General features: G+C 36.2%; 2 protein-coding genes across 2 annotated transcripts; one reads left to right on the plus strand and one right to left on the minus strand.

Annotated features, from left to right (window-relative positions):
* Nucleotides 1–8,640: 8,640 nt before the first annotated feature.
* Nucleotides 8,641–9,827, minus strand: LOC142182250 (uncharacterized). Its single transcript, XM_075256402.1, has 4 exons — nt 9,567–9,827; nt 9,405–9,461; nt 8,975–9,244; nt 8,641–8,862 (listed from the first exon to the last, which is right to left on the minus strand). The coding sequence occupies exons 1-4, from the start codon at nt 9,825–9,827 to the stop codon at nt 8,641–8,643; spliced, it is 810 nt and encodes a 269-aa protein (XP_075112503.1).
* A 4,591-nt stretch (nt 9,828–14,418) lies between these two features.
* On the plus strand, nt 14,419–15,027 carry LOC142182251 (secreted RxLR effector protein 161-like). Its single transcript, XM_075256404.1, has one exon. It carries the CDS (start codon nt 14,419–14,421, stop codon nt 15,025–15,027), a length of 609 nt encoding a protein of 202 aa, XP_075112505.1.
* Nucleotides 15,028–15,365: the final 338 nt, after the last annotated feature.

The following is a 15,365-nucleotide window of genomic DNA, read 5'->3' on the forward strand; positions in this document are numbered from 1 at the left end:
TGCCAGAAAGGTAAGATTGAAAAGATCCTATGAAAATGAAAGCTGACGTGGGGTTATGACTTATGAAAATATTTGGAACTTGTCTTTATCTTTGGAAAATGCTTCTCCAAGTTGTCGTTTTGCTTACTTTAGATTAAATTAAATAAATTGTTACAATGAAGTGAGATGTTGTTTCCAATAGACCATCGGCACAAGAAAGCATAAGCACCACATTAATAAAAATATAAACAAAAAGGAACAATACCAAAAACCCATATAAAAGCAGAATAAAACAACAAGATAGTAAAATGATCAACTATGGAAAAAAAACAACTGATAGTCACAACATCCTAACCCCAAAATACATCATTTTAATGTTGCTAAGTTTAGATTAAATACCAAACTCAAACAAGCTTTTCTCACGTCTAAAACAACAAGATAGTAAAGTGAGCAACTATGAAAGAAAATATCTGATAGTCACAACATCCTAACCCCAAAATACATCATTTTAATGTTGCTAAGTTTAGATTAAATACTAAATTCAAACAAGCTTTTCTCACGTCTTTTTTTCATTTTTCTCGCACCTGCATACCGTTAAAGTTTTTTTAAAAGAATTTATTTACTTATTTATTTCTCACTATAGTAAAAATACTCTCTAGCTTTCCACGTATCATTTCTCATTGTTTTCTTTTATAAATGTCACAAATTGCTCTTGTACTTTTAACATTTTAGATCAAGAATTCGCGAATGGTCATTAAAGGTGATGTTTGGTGGCATATGAATATATGTATGAGTCCAAATTTGGACGACCACGACTGTTGATGAGTACGACAAGCGATGAGATCCTCGTAACTCGACATCCTATAGAGGACGACAGACGAGCGAATAAGAAACTGTAGAGCCTTTGCAGTAGTGTAGGTCTATTAGAAGGCATTAGGAATATTCTTTCGAATATACTCTATGATTTGTCTTTTAGGGCTTAGAAGGGATTTTGTCCCTTATATATATTGCGTAAAGATAACCTTGTGAGGGGGGGCTTCTTCTGCATTTTTCAACTAAGAACACTTGCTATAATACTCACTTACATAAACGATTGATGTCATTATTGTTTGGGGATTCATCTTGATAAGGTCAAGAAATATCACCCTCTATATTCACCTTGTGTACCTTTTGTTTTAGAGATTATTATACTTAGCTAAGACTTACCCCTTCATTTTCTTTAATTGATTTGTCCAAAAAGGTTCCAATATTTTTTTAGTCAAACAATATCCATGATTTACGTTTATAGGGCCTGCAACTACTTCAAATCAGCATATAATAATAATTGAGTTTATAATTATATATTTATAGACCGAAAAAGTAAGTGCACCACATAAATTGGATTAGAGGAAATACAACTTAAGACCATTTAACTTAATGGGCCTCTAAAGTGATGGTCTGATGGAGTTTAACGCGTAAAAATAACATGGGCTAGCCAGTTTTTGCACTGGTCATTCAAAAATAACCAGCGTTTGCAAAGTCATTGAAAAATAACCACTATTTTGCTGCAAAATGGAAAGTTTCAGCATAATATACTGGAGATCGGTGCACTTGTATATGAACTTCCAACATATTATGCTGGAACTCCAGCACGCGGAAAGTTCCAGTATAATATACTGGATATTGGAGCACCGGTGTTCCATCTCCAGTATATTATGCTGGAATTCCAGTATATTATACTGGAGTATTTTTCTGGGTTATGAACAGTATTTTCGTTCAGATTTATCTTTAGATGAAAAGTGGCTAAATTTTGATTACTTTTAAATTTCTCCCGTTTAATGCCTCTGTCGGAATGTCTGATCCTCCAAAGGCCCACAATCAGTCCATAAACTGTCTCTGCTGTTCCATGACCACCACTTTTGGAAATTGCTAAAATCAACAAGTAGCTGAAACAGTTGTCCTTTTAGAGGATTTCTTTGTTTTAAACTTTTAATTGAGGAGTTTTTTTCTAATGAATATTGAGAACCTTACCATCCCGATCAAAGGCAAATTCAAAATTTGATGGTTACATGTGCCATTGCTGAAGAGATTAAATTTGGTGTACATTTAGTATGTTCGATCCATTTTTTTTTATTAATTCGATTAAGTTCGATTTATTTTGAAACAATTCAATTCAATTTAAAAGTTTTTTTTAATGCATAAATTAATATGTGATCACAAAATCGAATAAGTTTTGTCCAATTCGGTCTAATTCTCAGGATCAAATTTGATTAAAAAGTATAAAGTAAAAATAAAAATTTTAAATTGGAAAATACGCCACTTCAATCTACATATAGCTAGATTAATATTATGTCTTTAATGCATCACTCTAAATTTTTCTAAAATTAATAAAATAACATTAGATGGATAAAAGAGAATGATTAAAATCCCATTCAAATAAATTTTAAGATCTAGAAAAAAAAGAAGCAAATATACAATTTAAAATAGTAAAAGTGGGGATTGTACAAAAAGTTAAAAATGGGATTGTACAAAAGAGTGAATAACAAAGGTGAAGAAATTAAAAGAATTTAAGGAGCATAGAGAAAAGAAAGGGAAGGGAAAAAGATAACAAGAGAACAATTAGGATCACAACATAGAGAGTTTCGATTCTTTTATGTGTGATTTCAGTGCTTTAACCATGGCACCTACAACCATTTTGTGACTTAGGGTGCCACCCGTTATATGTTCAATATTTTGAGGAAAATATTAGTACATATATAAGATTTTACCCGGGTGACCGGGTGACATACCACCCACAATCCCCTACATAGATCTGCCCCGGATCCCGAGGACAAAGAAGCCAGAGAACCGGTGCGATAATGGAGGATCCGCGACATCATTCTTTGCTCGATGGTACTGCTAGTGTCGGCTCTAGGGGGAGGCCATTAAAACAACTGTTATTGAATGCCCCAATTTTATTACTATTATTTGGTATTAAATATATAATATAGTAAAAAGCTATTATTATTATTATTATTGTTAAGAAGATACTAGTTTTATAATTTTTTTGGAAAGTGATAGAAATTATTTAGATAATTATACAATTTTTTAGTATCTATGAAATATTTTAAAAAAAAGCAAATTGATGATGTTATTAATAATTAAAAGAATAAAAACAAAAGTCTCTTTGTAGTATCTTTTAAAGTTGATATTTCTTATAAATAGCGGATCAAGCTTCAATTTAAAGTAGACCTGAACTATTGCAAATTGTGATTATATTTTAACATATACCTAGCAAAGTGAGATCACTAAATAATGAGAACTTATTTAAAAAATTAATCTTAACCATAAATGTTAATATTGTGGAAACTTTGGTGAGTAGAATTACCAGAACGGAAAAGGGCCAAAAATGCTCTTGTAGTATCACAGATGGTTTCATAGCGAGCTCCGTCCATTTATTTGTCTGAAAAATGCGTTCAACATTATCTTGAGGCCTGATAGTACCCTCGCGACTAAGGGAGCCATCTGTGGTCTCCTCATTTAATGTGTTGTCACGATTTTATTGCGACACATGGCTATATTGCCTCAATCACTTACAACCCGCCCCAAATATCTACCTGCCCCATTTTTCGGACCAACCATGGTAAAATCAACATATTTCTACCTACCCATTCCTTTTACCCCCACTTCTTCATCAAATTAGGACAGTTCCCATTTTTCTTCCTTCTTAAAATTTATTCTTCCTTTCAGGTCATAATTGTTTTGTTCCATTCCTCTTCTAAACTTGCTTTTGCTTATAAAAGCTATTAGTTTTTTGGAAAATACAAGCCCACCATGTCTGAAAATTCAATTGCTTCTGATTCGGTTGTCGATGTGGTTGCGGGTTGATTGCTAATCATTTTGTGGCTAAAACTCCTACAAATGCTGGATGTAGATTCTATAAATGCCCTCGTTTTGATGAAGAATCGCCACGTGGTCTTTGGGAATGGCGTGACCCAAATATGTCATCACATGTGACAATGGTGATAAGCAACTTGAATAACTCACTGAAGTGTGTAGAAGTAGAAAGGAATTATTTGAAGAAGATGGTGGTTGACTTAGAGGATGCTGCTTGTCAAGAAAAGGTGAAATTGAAGAATATTGTGGTAGAAATGGAGGGCATTAACTCAGCCAATTTAGTGACAGTGTCTAAGATGGAGAATAAATTACGAAGGATGAAGCTTTTTGTTGTTATTCATGGGCTATCTTTCAACTGATTTTAGTGGCTAGAAGTTAGTGTAGTTTGGTTATTTTTGTTGCCAAGAGCAATATAATGGTCCTTTTGGTTCGTTGATAATCATGTTTTTTTCAGTTTCACGTATTTTCAATGAATTTAAGTTACTTTGTTCAAGTTGAAATGTACTTGAAATATTCTTACAAGGAAATTGCTCATCTATTAATAGTATCATTTATCCTAGCAAGAGAAATGACAATAAAGTCGGCACAAAAGAAGGCTTGATTATGGAGCTTAATTAAAGATGCAAACATATATTGTTCTAGGAATATTTACCTAACAAACATAGATATTAGACAAGTAAATATGTGAGCCAAAAACTTACACCAATCTCACAATATTTACTTGTCTTAAAATATAGAGGTGAGTTACTTGTCTATTACAATCATCACAAAAATAAATTATCAATTACAGTCATTCCAATAACTTGTTACTTTACTTCCCCATACCCCTCTTCTAGTTTGAAGCTTTCGAATTTTTTTCTCCTTCACACCCAATAACTGAGTTCTGGTCATTGTTTGCTTGCCTTTCCAAGTAGTCCTTGTTGGGAATATGGCAGATTTGTTAGTTGTGAGCTACCAGTGTGATCTCCCATGAAGTTTATCTTCCTTGTCCTAGTATTTTGCGATTTATGCCTCAAAACTGGGCCAGGTTCAGTCCGAAAGTCTGAATCAAGTCTTCTTGGAGTGTACATGGTTCTTTTTTAACTTGGTTGTTGAGAAACATCATTGGCTTGCTGTAACGGCTCGACCGGTCGTTTTGAGCTTTTGCACTTTGCTCGCCAGTTCTCGGGCATGACTTGTCCCGTGTGGTGTATTATGACTTATGTAAATCGTTGGTGTTGGGTTTTAGGTTAATCAGAATGAATTTGGAAGAACAGTCTCAGTTGAAAGCTTAAAATTTGAAATGTTTGATCAAGATTTGACTTGTGTGTATTTGATCTCAGATTGGAATTTTTATGGTTTGATTATCTCCGTCAGGTGATTTGGGACTTAGGAGCGTGATCGAATGCATTTTGAAAGTCCGTGGAAGGTTTAGGCTTGAATTGGCGAAATTGAGATTTCGACGTTTTCCGATTGATCGGTGAGATTTTGATATAGGGTCGAAATGAAATTTCGAGAGTTGCAGTAGCTTCGTTCTGTCATTTGGGATGTGTGTGCAAAATTTCACGTCATTTGCACGAGATTTGATAGGCTTTTTGATCGAAAGCACAATTTAAGAGTTCTTAGGCTTGAATCCTATGTTAAATTGGTGATTTGATGTTGTTGTGAGCGTTCCAAAGTTTTGAACAAGTTTGAACAATGTCATGGGATGTGTTGGTATAATTGGTTTGACGTTCCGGGAGTTCCGGGTAGGTTCCGGGATGTTTTAGGCCGAAAATCATAGCTGAAGCAGGTCCATAAGGGTTGCAGGCCTCGGAACCCACCTGCGCGGTTTGCATAAAAAGAAGTGCGGCCGCGGTAGGTGTTGTGCGGACCGCACAAAATGCAGTGCGGCCGCGGTGGGGGACATTTCACTGATCCTACTTCGAAAGCTCATATCTTTTGATCTACAAAGAATTTTGAGATGATTCAAAAAACGGCAGTTGTAGTCCTTCGTATCTAGTTTCCAGAAAGGTAAAGATATCGCAATTTGGACATCTGTAGCGAAAGTTATGGCCAAAATACTAAAGCCTGTCACTGCAAAGGAAAGCCTGTGCGGTCGTGGTCGTTTTTGTGCGGACCGCAGTCGATTTTGTACGGTCCGCGAAGGTGGAAATCTGTGGGGTACTCTATAAATATGAGGTTTTAGGTTTTATTTTATATTTTGACCTAGAGAGCTCGGATTTTGGCAATTTTTCGAAGGTTTTTCAAGAAATTCATCGGGGTAAGTGATTTTAACTCAAATTTGGCTAGAGTACATGAATCCATCATTTAATTCGTGATTTGGGATGGAATTTGGGAAGAAAATTGTGAAATCTTTTAAAAATATAAAATGATGAATTGAAGGACCAAATGGTATCGGAATTGGATAATTTTTGTATAGTTAGACTCGTGAGGGTATAAGGATTCTAGTTTTGTAAATTTTGTCAAATTCCGAGATGTGGGCCCGGGGGTCGGGTTTGACCAACTTCTGGAATTTTGTGGTAATTCGATTGTTTTCGCTTGGGCTTTGTTCCCTTAGCATATTGTGACGTATTCGTTCTGATTTTGGATAGATTCGATGCGCGTGGAGGCCAATTCGAGGGTCAAAGGAGTCGCGAGCTAGAGAATTAGCCGGTTCGAGGTGAGTAATGATTGTAAATGATGCTCTGAGGTTTGAAACCCCGGATTACACATCGTAGTGCTATATTGAGGTGAGGCACACACTTGTTGACGAGCGTGGGGTCGTGCACTATTAGGGATTGTGACTTGGTCCGTCCTGATTGATGATTTTACCGCGTATTTAACTGAAACTTATTTGTTATCATCATAATTTGGGCTGATTGTCATATTTGGGCTTCGTGCCAACTATTTGAACTCTTCGGGAATTTTTATTACTATTTCCTCACTGCTTTGATTTATTAATTGAACTTAGTCATGTTATTTTCCACTGTTTTACCACTCAACCATTTTTACTCCGTTTTGAGACTTAAATAATATTCTAAATGATGTTTTGGGCTGAGAAATACTGTTTTACTAATGCCCGAGGGGCTTGTGAGTATTTTTGACTGAGTAAGGCCAAGGTCCTAGTTGTGAGAAAACATTGATAGTACGCCACGGGGTGGCTTGTTGATATTGTTTATGAGGCCGAGGGCCTGAGATATATACACCACGAGGTGGCTTGACTGATATGAGGTCGGGGGCCTAGATTTGATGCCACAAGATGGCTTGATATTGTGCTTGGGCCGTAAAGGGCCCCTCCCGGAGTCTGTACACCTCCAGTAAGCGTGGGTACCCATTGTAATGTGAGAGATAGCCCGAGGGGCTGATATTGTTCTATGTGATAGCCCGAGGGGCTGGTATTGTTCTATGTGATTGCCCGAGGGGCTGGTACCATTCTATGTGATTGCCCGAGGGGTTGGTACTGTTCTGAGATATTGCCCGAGGGGCGGAGTTGTTGACATTGTGCCCGAGGGACGAACCTTTATTTGTTTATCTTTCATATTTACTTGTCATTTTATCTGTTAAACTATGGTATTTGTGCCCAAGGGGAAAATTTCTGTGCTTCTCTGCACTAACTATTTTGCATTCATTTGCGTAACCGTTGAAAAAGCTATTTCCAAAGAAGTTTAAACTGAGCTAAGATATTTTAAGAGATTTTTACAGCTTCACTGCTTTCTTACTGGTTTTGGACTGCTTCTATACAACATCTTGATATGTTTTAAGTGATTTCTTGCCTTCAGTCTTTATTTATTATTATTACTCACTGAATCGGAGTACTCACATTACTCCTTGCACCTTGTGTGCAGATTCAAGTATGTTTTGGTTGATCGGAGGCAGAGTCATCAGAGTTTAGCAAGGTAGCTGTCGGCGTTTGCAGCACTGCTTTTCTCTCTCTTCATTTCATTAGACTGTATTTGTACACTCAAGGCTTTCAGTTGTATTTATACCCTAGTAGATGCTCGTGACTTGTGACACCCTGGTTAGGGCTGTGTCGGGTTGTATAGCCGCTACTTATTATCATTAATCATGTTTAGACTGCTTTTATATTGTTTAACTGTTTTAAAAAGTGAATTGGATTTAATTATCTGGCCTTGTATTCACGAGAGGCGCCATCACGACCGGGTTCGGGGTTAGGGTCGTGACACTTGCTGAGCGGGAAGCTGACTGGACTGAGGTTCTTGCTGACTGGACTAAGAAACATCACATTGTTGTTGAGTTGCTTGCTGACTGGATTGAGTAGTCTCAGTACATTGCTGAGTTGCATGCTAACTGGACTGAGTAGTCTGAGTGTATTGTTGAGTTATTTGTTGACTGGATTGAGCAGTTTGAGTGGACTGTTGAGTTCTTGACTGAGGTATAAACCCATGATTAGGGATCATAACAAACTCAGATGGTTCACTGGGTTCCTGCCCTGACTGAGGTATTCCTTGTAGATGCATAAAGTGAAGTAAATTGGTCAGTATATTTAAACAAACAAAAATAACAAAATAACTATTGTTAGATGTCTTTACCTTTATTGGATATTTTCTTTGATTGTGATTTTGTTTGCCACAGTAACCACAATGCATTTGAAGGCCTTTCCTAGAAACTGTCCATGTGCCTTGCCTATTAATAGCCTCATCGTTTTCTTTTGTCCTTTTGACTTTTGGTCTACCCACCATCTTTACTAAGGGTGTTGGATCCATAACATGGCGTGGCTCCATCTTCCAAAATCTCTCACCGCTGAAAGGTTGGAGTTTGTATTGATACACCAGCCGGAATACCTCCTTATTATTGATGGTCTTGATAGCACGAGGATATGGGATGCTAAAAAAAGTCCCATATCCTACTTGTGCACGTCTGCAGTTCAAGAATAACAATGTGTCTGTCTGAACCTTGTGATACTTCATAACCCCCTTCTCTATTGAAAAATGTGGTACAATCTTGTGCTATCTCTTTATAATCATTATACAGCTCCATTGTATATGGAATATAATCATCTTTCCAGCTACTCACTTCATTTTCATGGTCCTTTAACAAAGTCATTACCTTCATATAACTAATAGTAACATTAAAATAGTCATATTAAAAATAATTGTTTTTTTAAAAAAAAGTGGAATGAAACAGTATAATAAAACAATCTAAAGATAATTAACTTCACCTTCACCCTAATAGTTTCAAGCATTTTCACAATGGGTTGTTGTCTAATCCATGAGTTGAAAGACTCTGTAAAGTTATTATCTACCATTGGGTTCTTGTATTGGGTGTCTAAATATGCTCTACACCAGCTAGAGGATGGATACTTTAACAAGTCTTTCACATAATCCTCAAATACTTCACCTAGCCGCCTCAACATATCCTTAAATTCTTCTTCATATGTGCTCCAGGCAGACCACCAAAGTAGCTTTTTCATCTCATCACTATGCCAGATCTTACACCAATTTGGTTCATGTGCCTCACACAAAATCTATGATGAGCTTCTGGGCACACTTTCATAACAACATCTAAGAGTCCATGTATGTCAAACACTTTTGGATAAATATAGTTACCACTATAGGGAAAAAGTTAATAGAAAAAAAGAGTCAAAGTACCTTCTGTATATCTGATATGAAGGTTACTCCTTCACCTTCTTTCAAGTCTAAAGAACTCTTCAAGTTCTCCATAAACCAGTGTCAAGTTCTACTATTTTTCTTGTCTACCACAGTCCAAGCTAATGAATAAAAATATTTAGTAGAATCTTGAGCCACAACCACCTGTAACATGCCTTGGCATTTTCCTTTTAAAAAGGTACCATCAAGTCCTATAAAAGGACTCAAACCTGCTTTGAAGCCATTCTTGAGGGCCTGAAAGCACACATACATCCTCAAGAATCTCCTTTTACCTTCTTCCAAAGCAACTTTGGATATCTGGATAACCACATCAGAACCAGGATTGCTATCCCTCAATTCTTGGGCATATGGATCCAACTTGTTGTACTCATCTAAGTAGCTACTTTCTAGTTTCTCTAACACCATTCTTTTCACTCTCTTTAACTTTGACTGACTCACATTTAGCTTAAATTTCTCCTCCAGGACACTCTTACGATAGACACACTCTTTAACTCCATCAGTCTGGCATCCTACGATAGGCACAGGCTAGAAAACTCCTTAATTTTTCTCTCAAGGTTCTTCCAAGGAATTCCCCATACCACTTGAACAACTATGGCTGAAGGTACGTTCCTATTAATATTCCGCTGCGTTGGCTCTATGTTTGTATTCGAATTTCAACATGTGGTATCAGAGCCTACCTTTAGTTGTGTTATTCAGTATCGAGGTTGCATTTACGATGATGGAAAATTAACTTTGGATAAACCGTATGTTCTAAAGATATAAGTCACCAACTATTTTTTGTTTCTGGACAATGGGATTGATATTCTGTGAGTTAGAATTTATGCAAAGAGTCGGTAAATTTTATTTGCAATACCTATTTTTGATATAAGTAGATCTCTTGTGATTCTTTTAAGAATTTATCTACTGTGGGAATCCACATATAATTGATGGGTTTTTAGGCTCTTAAATAGAGAAGTATATCACTGTAGAAGCTTTATTGACTTGTTAGCTTGTCTCACTAATTTATATCTAATTAATTGAATTCTTACAGAATCTGCAACTCCTAATAGGTCCATGTTGAAATAGGTTTGGCTACTGAATTTATGCTTTATTCGTTAAGACCTTTTGTTGACTTTAATCGGTCTTCCTAATATTATAAAGCATCACCCAATTTTCATTGATGCATTTATATCGACCTTGTATTTTGGTAGTGGTTTTGCGGATTCAAATAATGGTTTTAACATTTGCTTAAATCTTGAAGAAGTCATCGTGAATTTTTGCATCTGTTTGTTTATTGTATGTTTATGCTAATAAATAAATTTGCTGCTATATGAAGATATTCTTATAATAGTATAGGAATTAGCAGTTTGGTCCCTTATATCCATTATTATGCTTAAAAATGTGTATTCCCAGTTTTGACTCTAATCAACATACGGTGAAGTTGATTATTGGACATATTATACTGAGATGTCTTTATGAGTTTTCTTTTATATGATGTACTTAGGAGTAGTCACGACATCTTGAGTACTTGATATAAAAGAAATTAAGTTGTTTAATCACATAAAGTCTAGTGATTAAAATTTTTAATGACATCTATTTAGTCCAGCTATCTCATTAGAATAGTAACCCGGCCCTACAGGGAGGTAACTATTTTGGTGAGATTAGTTGGAATGAGATAGTAAACCTTTAAGTTGGAAATTATCTTATGCCCACAGGTGCGGATTAATTTTTATGTATTTTGGTTTACTAGTCTAATAAAGTTAGTAAATTCTATGCATGGGTTGCGACCTCTGCCAACAGGAAGGTCTAGAATTTACTAAGAATCGATATTTTATGTGATTCACCTTTGATGGATTGTAATTCATAGCTTATGTATGTTTATCCTTGTTTTGCAGTCTTTACAGCTTTTTCTACTGCTATTTTTAATGAGAATGCTCGAATTCCAATGCTTTCTGGTGACAATTATGCTGAATGAAAGGAGAAAGTCCTTCTCACTTTAGGGTGCTCGGATCTAGACCTGGCACTCCATGTGGATGAACCACTTATTCCCACGGAATCAAGTACACCAGCTGCTAAGGCTAATTATGAGCGGTGGGAGCGATCTAATCGCTTAAGTTTAATGCTCATAAAAGCTCATATAAGCCAAAGCATTAGGGGTTCTATCCCTACCAACGATAAGGTCAAAGCTTACATGAAGGAAATTTATGAACAATTCGTAAGCTCTAACAAGGCTTTGGCTAGCACCCTTATGAAGAGGCTCTCAAATATGACTTTTGACAGAAGTCGTACAGTACGTGAGCACATTATGGAGATGAGACATTGCTGCTAAACTCAAGTCCCTTGAGGTTGATATGTCAGAACCATTTCTTGTGCATTTCATTCTCAACTCACTTCTTGCGGAATATGGTCCGTTTAAGATTTCTTACAACACACATAAGGATAAATGGTCAATCAATGAACTTTTGACCATGTGTGTTCAAGAAGAAGAGAGATTGAAGCATGAGACACCTGAAAGTGTTAATATGGTGACTCATGGTAAGAGAAATGCAAAGAAGGCAAAAGTGTTCCCATAAAGAAGAAAAGCACATTTGACAAAGATGCTTGTCGTTTCTGTAAGAAGAAAGGACACTGGAAGAAGGATTGCCTGAAATACAAGAAAAGGCTTGAGAAGAAAGGTAATCTTACCTTTGTATGTTATGAATATAATTTTACTGAAGTTTCTGATAATATATGGTGGATTGATTCTGGTGCTACAATTCACATTGCTAAAATCATGTAGGGCTTTCTAACTCAGAGGAAGTCGATAGGAAGTGAACAATACGTCTATTCTGGCAATAGGACGCGTTCACGTGTGGAAGGCATGGGGACTTATAGCTTATTTTGAAGGATGGTTTTCACTTAGATTTAGAAAATACTTTTTATGTTCCAGAATTAGAAATTTAATTTCTCTTTCAAGACTATCGATTAGTGGATATGATTTGAATTTTCATTATCCTTCTGTGAAACTTTTGAAAGATAATAAAGTTATTGGTTTTGGAAATTTGAATGAAAATTTATATAAACTTGAGCTAGACCCCACATTTAAATGCAATGTTTTAACTTTGCATGATAAAGAAATTGCACTAAGCGATATATTATCAATGAGAACTCATCTAGACTTTGGCACGAGAGATTGGGAAACATCTCTATTGATAGAGTTAAAAGGTTAGTTAATGATGAAGTTCTAAAAGCTCTTGATTTTTCTGACTTTGGGACTTGTGTGGACTGCATAAAGGGTAAGCAGACCAACAAATCAACTAAAGGTGCCAAAAGGAGTTCTCAATTACTTGAGATCATACATACAGACATATGTGGACCTTTTCCTACCCCTTGATTGAATGGTGAGAGATATTTTATCTCGTTTATTGATGACTATTCAAGATATATGTATCTCTATTTTCTATTTAACAAATCAGAAGCACTTGATGCTTTTAAAGTTTACAAGACAGAAGTAGAGAAACAAACTGCTGCTCAGATCAAAATTGTAAGAACTGATAGGGGTGGAGAATATTATGGTAGATACATAGATAAAGGACAAGTTAAGGGTCCATTTGTTGAGTTCCTTGAAAGTAAAGGTATAATTGCTCAATATACCATACCAGGAACACCACAACAAAATGGTGTGGCATAAAGAAGGAACCGGACATTAATGGACATGGTAAGAAGCATGATTAGCAGATCAAGTTTACCTTTATCCTTATGGAGTGAAGCCTTAAAAACCGTTGTGTATATTTTAAATAGGGTTCCATCCAAGGTTGTCCCCAAGACACCTTTTGAGTTATGGAAAGGATGGAAATCTAGTTTAAATCATTTACACGTTTGGGGATGTCCAACTGAAGTGAGGGGTTATAACCCATAACTAAAGAAGTTGGATGAAAGAACAATAAGCGGTTATTTTATAGGTTATGCAGTTAACTCTAAGGGATTTAGGTTTTATTGTTCTTATCATTCTCCTAAAATTGTTAAAGCTAGAAATGCTAAATTTCTTGAGGAACATAAAGAAAGTGAGAGCGGTTTGACTCAAAGGGTGGAATTGGAAGAAATAAGGGAACCACATGTGGTACCTTTATATATTGGGAACTTGAATGTTGCTCAGAAAAATTCTCATGAATTATCTGAACAACAACAATCAAGAGCCACCACCACTTAAGGAGCCACATGAAGATCAACCCGTTTTACCTGAACCCACTGAAGAAGTATCTGAACCAGTGGGAGTGAGAAAATCCTCAAGAATTCGAAAATCAGCAATTTCTAGCGACTATGTTGTATATCTCCAAGAGTTTGATTATGATATTGGACTAAAAGATGATCTATGCTCATTTTCACAAGCCATGAGTGGAGAAAACTCCACACTTTGGTATGATGCCATGAAAGAAGAGTTAGAATCTATGGCTAAAAATAAAGTCTGGGATCTCGTCGAATTACCAAAAGGATCCTCCACCATAGGTTCCAAGTGGGTCTTTAAAACTAAAAGAGACTCATTGGGTAATATTGAACGATATAAAGCCAGACTTGTAGCCAAGGGTTTTACTCAAAGGGAAGGCATTGATTACCATGAAACCTTCTCTCCAGTATCAAAGAAGGATTCATTGAGAATAATCATGGCATTAGTAGCTCATTTTGATTTAGAGTTACATCAAATGGATGTGAAAACTACTTTCCTGAATGGAGATCTTGAAGAGGAAGTATACATGAGTCAGCCTGAAGGATTTTGTGATAAGGACAAAAGTCACCTTGTTTGCAAGTTGAATAAATCCATTTATGGGCTAAAGTAGGCTTCCCGCCAATGGTATATTAAATTTCATAATGTTGTTTCTTCATTGGGATTTACAGAGAACATCATTGATCAGTGTATATACCTTAAGATAAGTGGGAGCAAATATATTTTTCTAGTCCTATATGTGGATGATATTTTGCTTGCAAGTAGTGATTTGGATTGTTGCACGAGACTAAACAGTTCCTTATCCAGAATTTTGAGATGAAGGATATGAGTGAAGCCTCTTATGTCATTGGCATAGAGATTCACAGAGACAGATCTCAAAGATTACTTGGACTGTCTCAAAAGGCCTACATTGAAAGAATTCTGGAAAGATTCGGGATGAAGACCTGTTCACCTATAGCATTACCCATAATTAAAGGTGACAAATTTTCATTGAATCAATGTCCACAAAATGCATTGGAAAAGGGGCAAATGAAAGACATTCCCTATGCTTCGCTTGTTGGGAGCCTTATGTATGCACAGGTCTGTACTAGACCTGATATTGCTTTTGCAGCAGGAATGCTTGGCAGATATCAAAGTAACACTGGTCTTGACCATGGGAAAGCTGGTAAAAGGGCCTTGAGATATTTGCAAGGAACCAAGGATTTTAAGCTCACATACAAATATTCTGACTCATTGGAGGTGATTGGATATTCAGACTCTGATCTGGGTGGATGCAAAGACACTGGTAAATCTATTTCAGGATACATTTTCCTTCTTGCTGGAGGTGTTGTGTCTTGGAGAAGTGTCAAGCAGACCATTGTTGCAACATCCACAATGGAAGCTGAATTTATAGCATGCTATGAAGCTACATCACATGTGTTATAGTTGAAAAACTTTATTTCCGGCCTTAGGATTGTCGATTCCATTTCAAGTCCATTGAGAATCATTTGTGACAATTCAGCTGCAGTTTTCTTTTCTAAGAATAATAAAAGTGGCAGCCGAAGCAAGCACATCGACATAAAGTACTTGATTGTTAGAGACTATGTGAAGAAGCAAGATGTGAATTTTGAGCATATTAGTACTACTTTGATGATCGCTGATCCTATGACTAAAGATCTGCCGACTAATATTTTCAAGGATCATGTAACTCATATGGGACTTAGTAGCTCAATTTAGTCTTGCTTTGCTCTTTAACAGTTTGTCTAGACATTATGTTTATTTTG

Source organism: Nicotiana tabacum, chromosome 6, assembly GCF_000715075.1.
Source record: "Nicotiana tabacum cultivar K326 chromosome 6, ASM71507v2, whole genome shotgun sequence".
Taxonomy (NCBI): Eukaryota; Viridiplantae; Streptophyta; class Magnoliopsida; order Solanales; family Solanaceae; genus Nicotiana; species Nicotiana tabacum.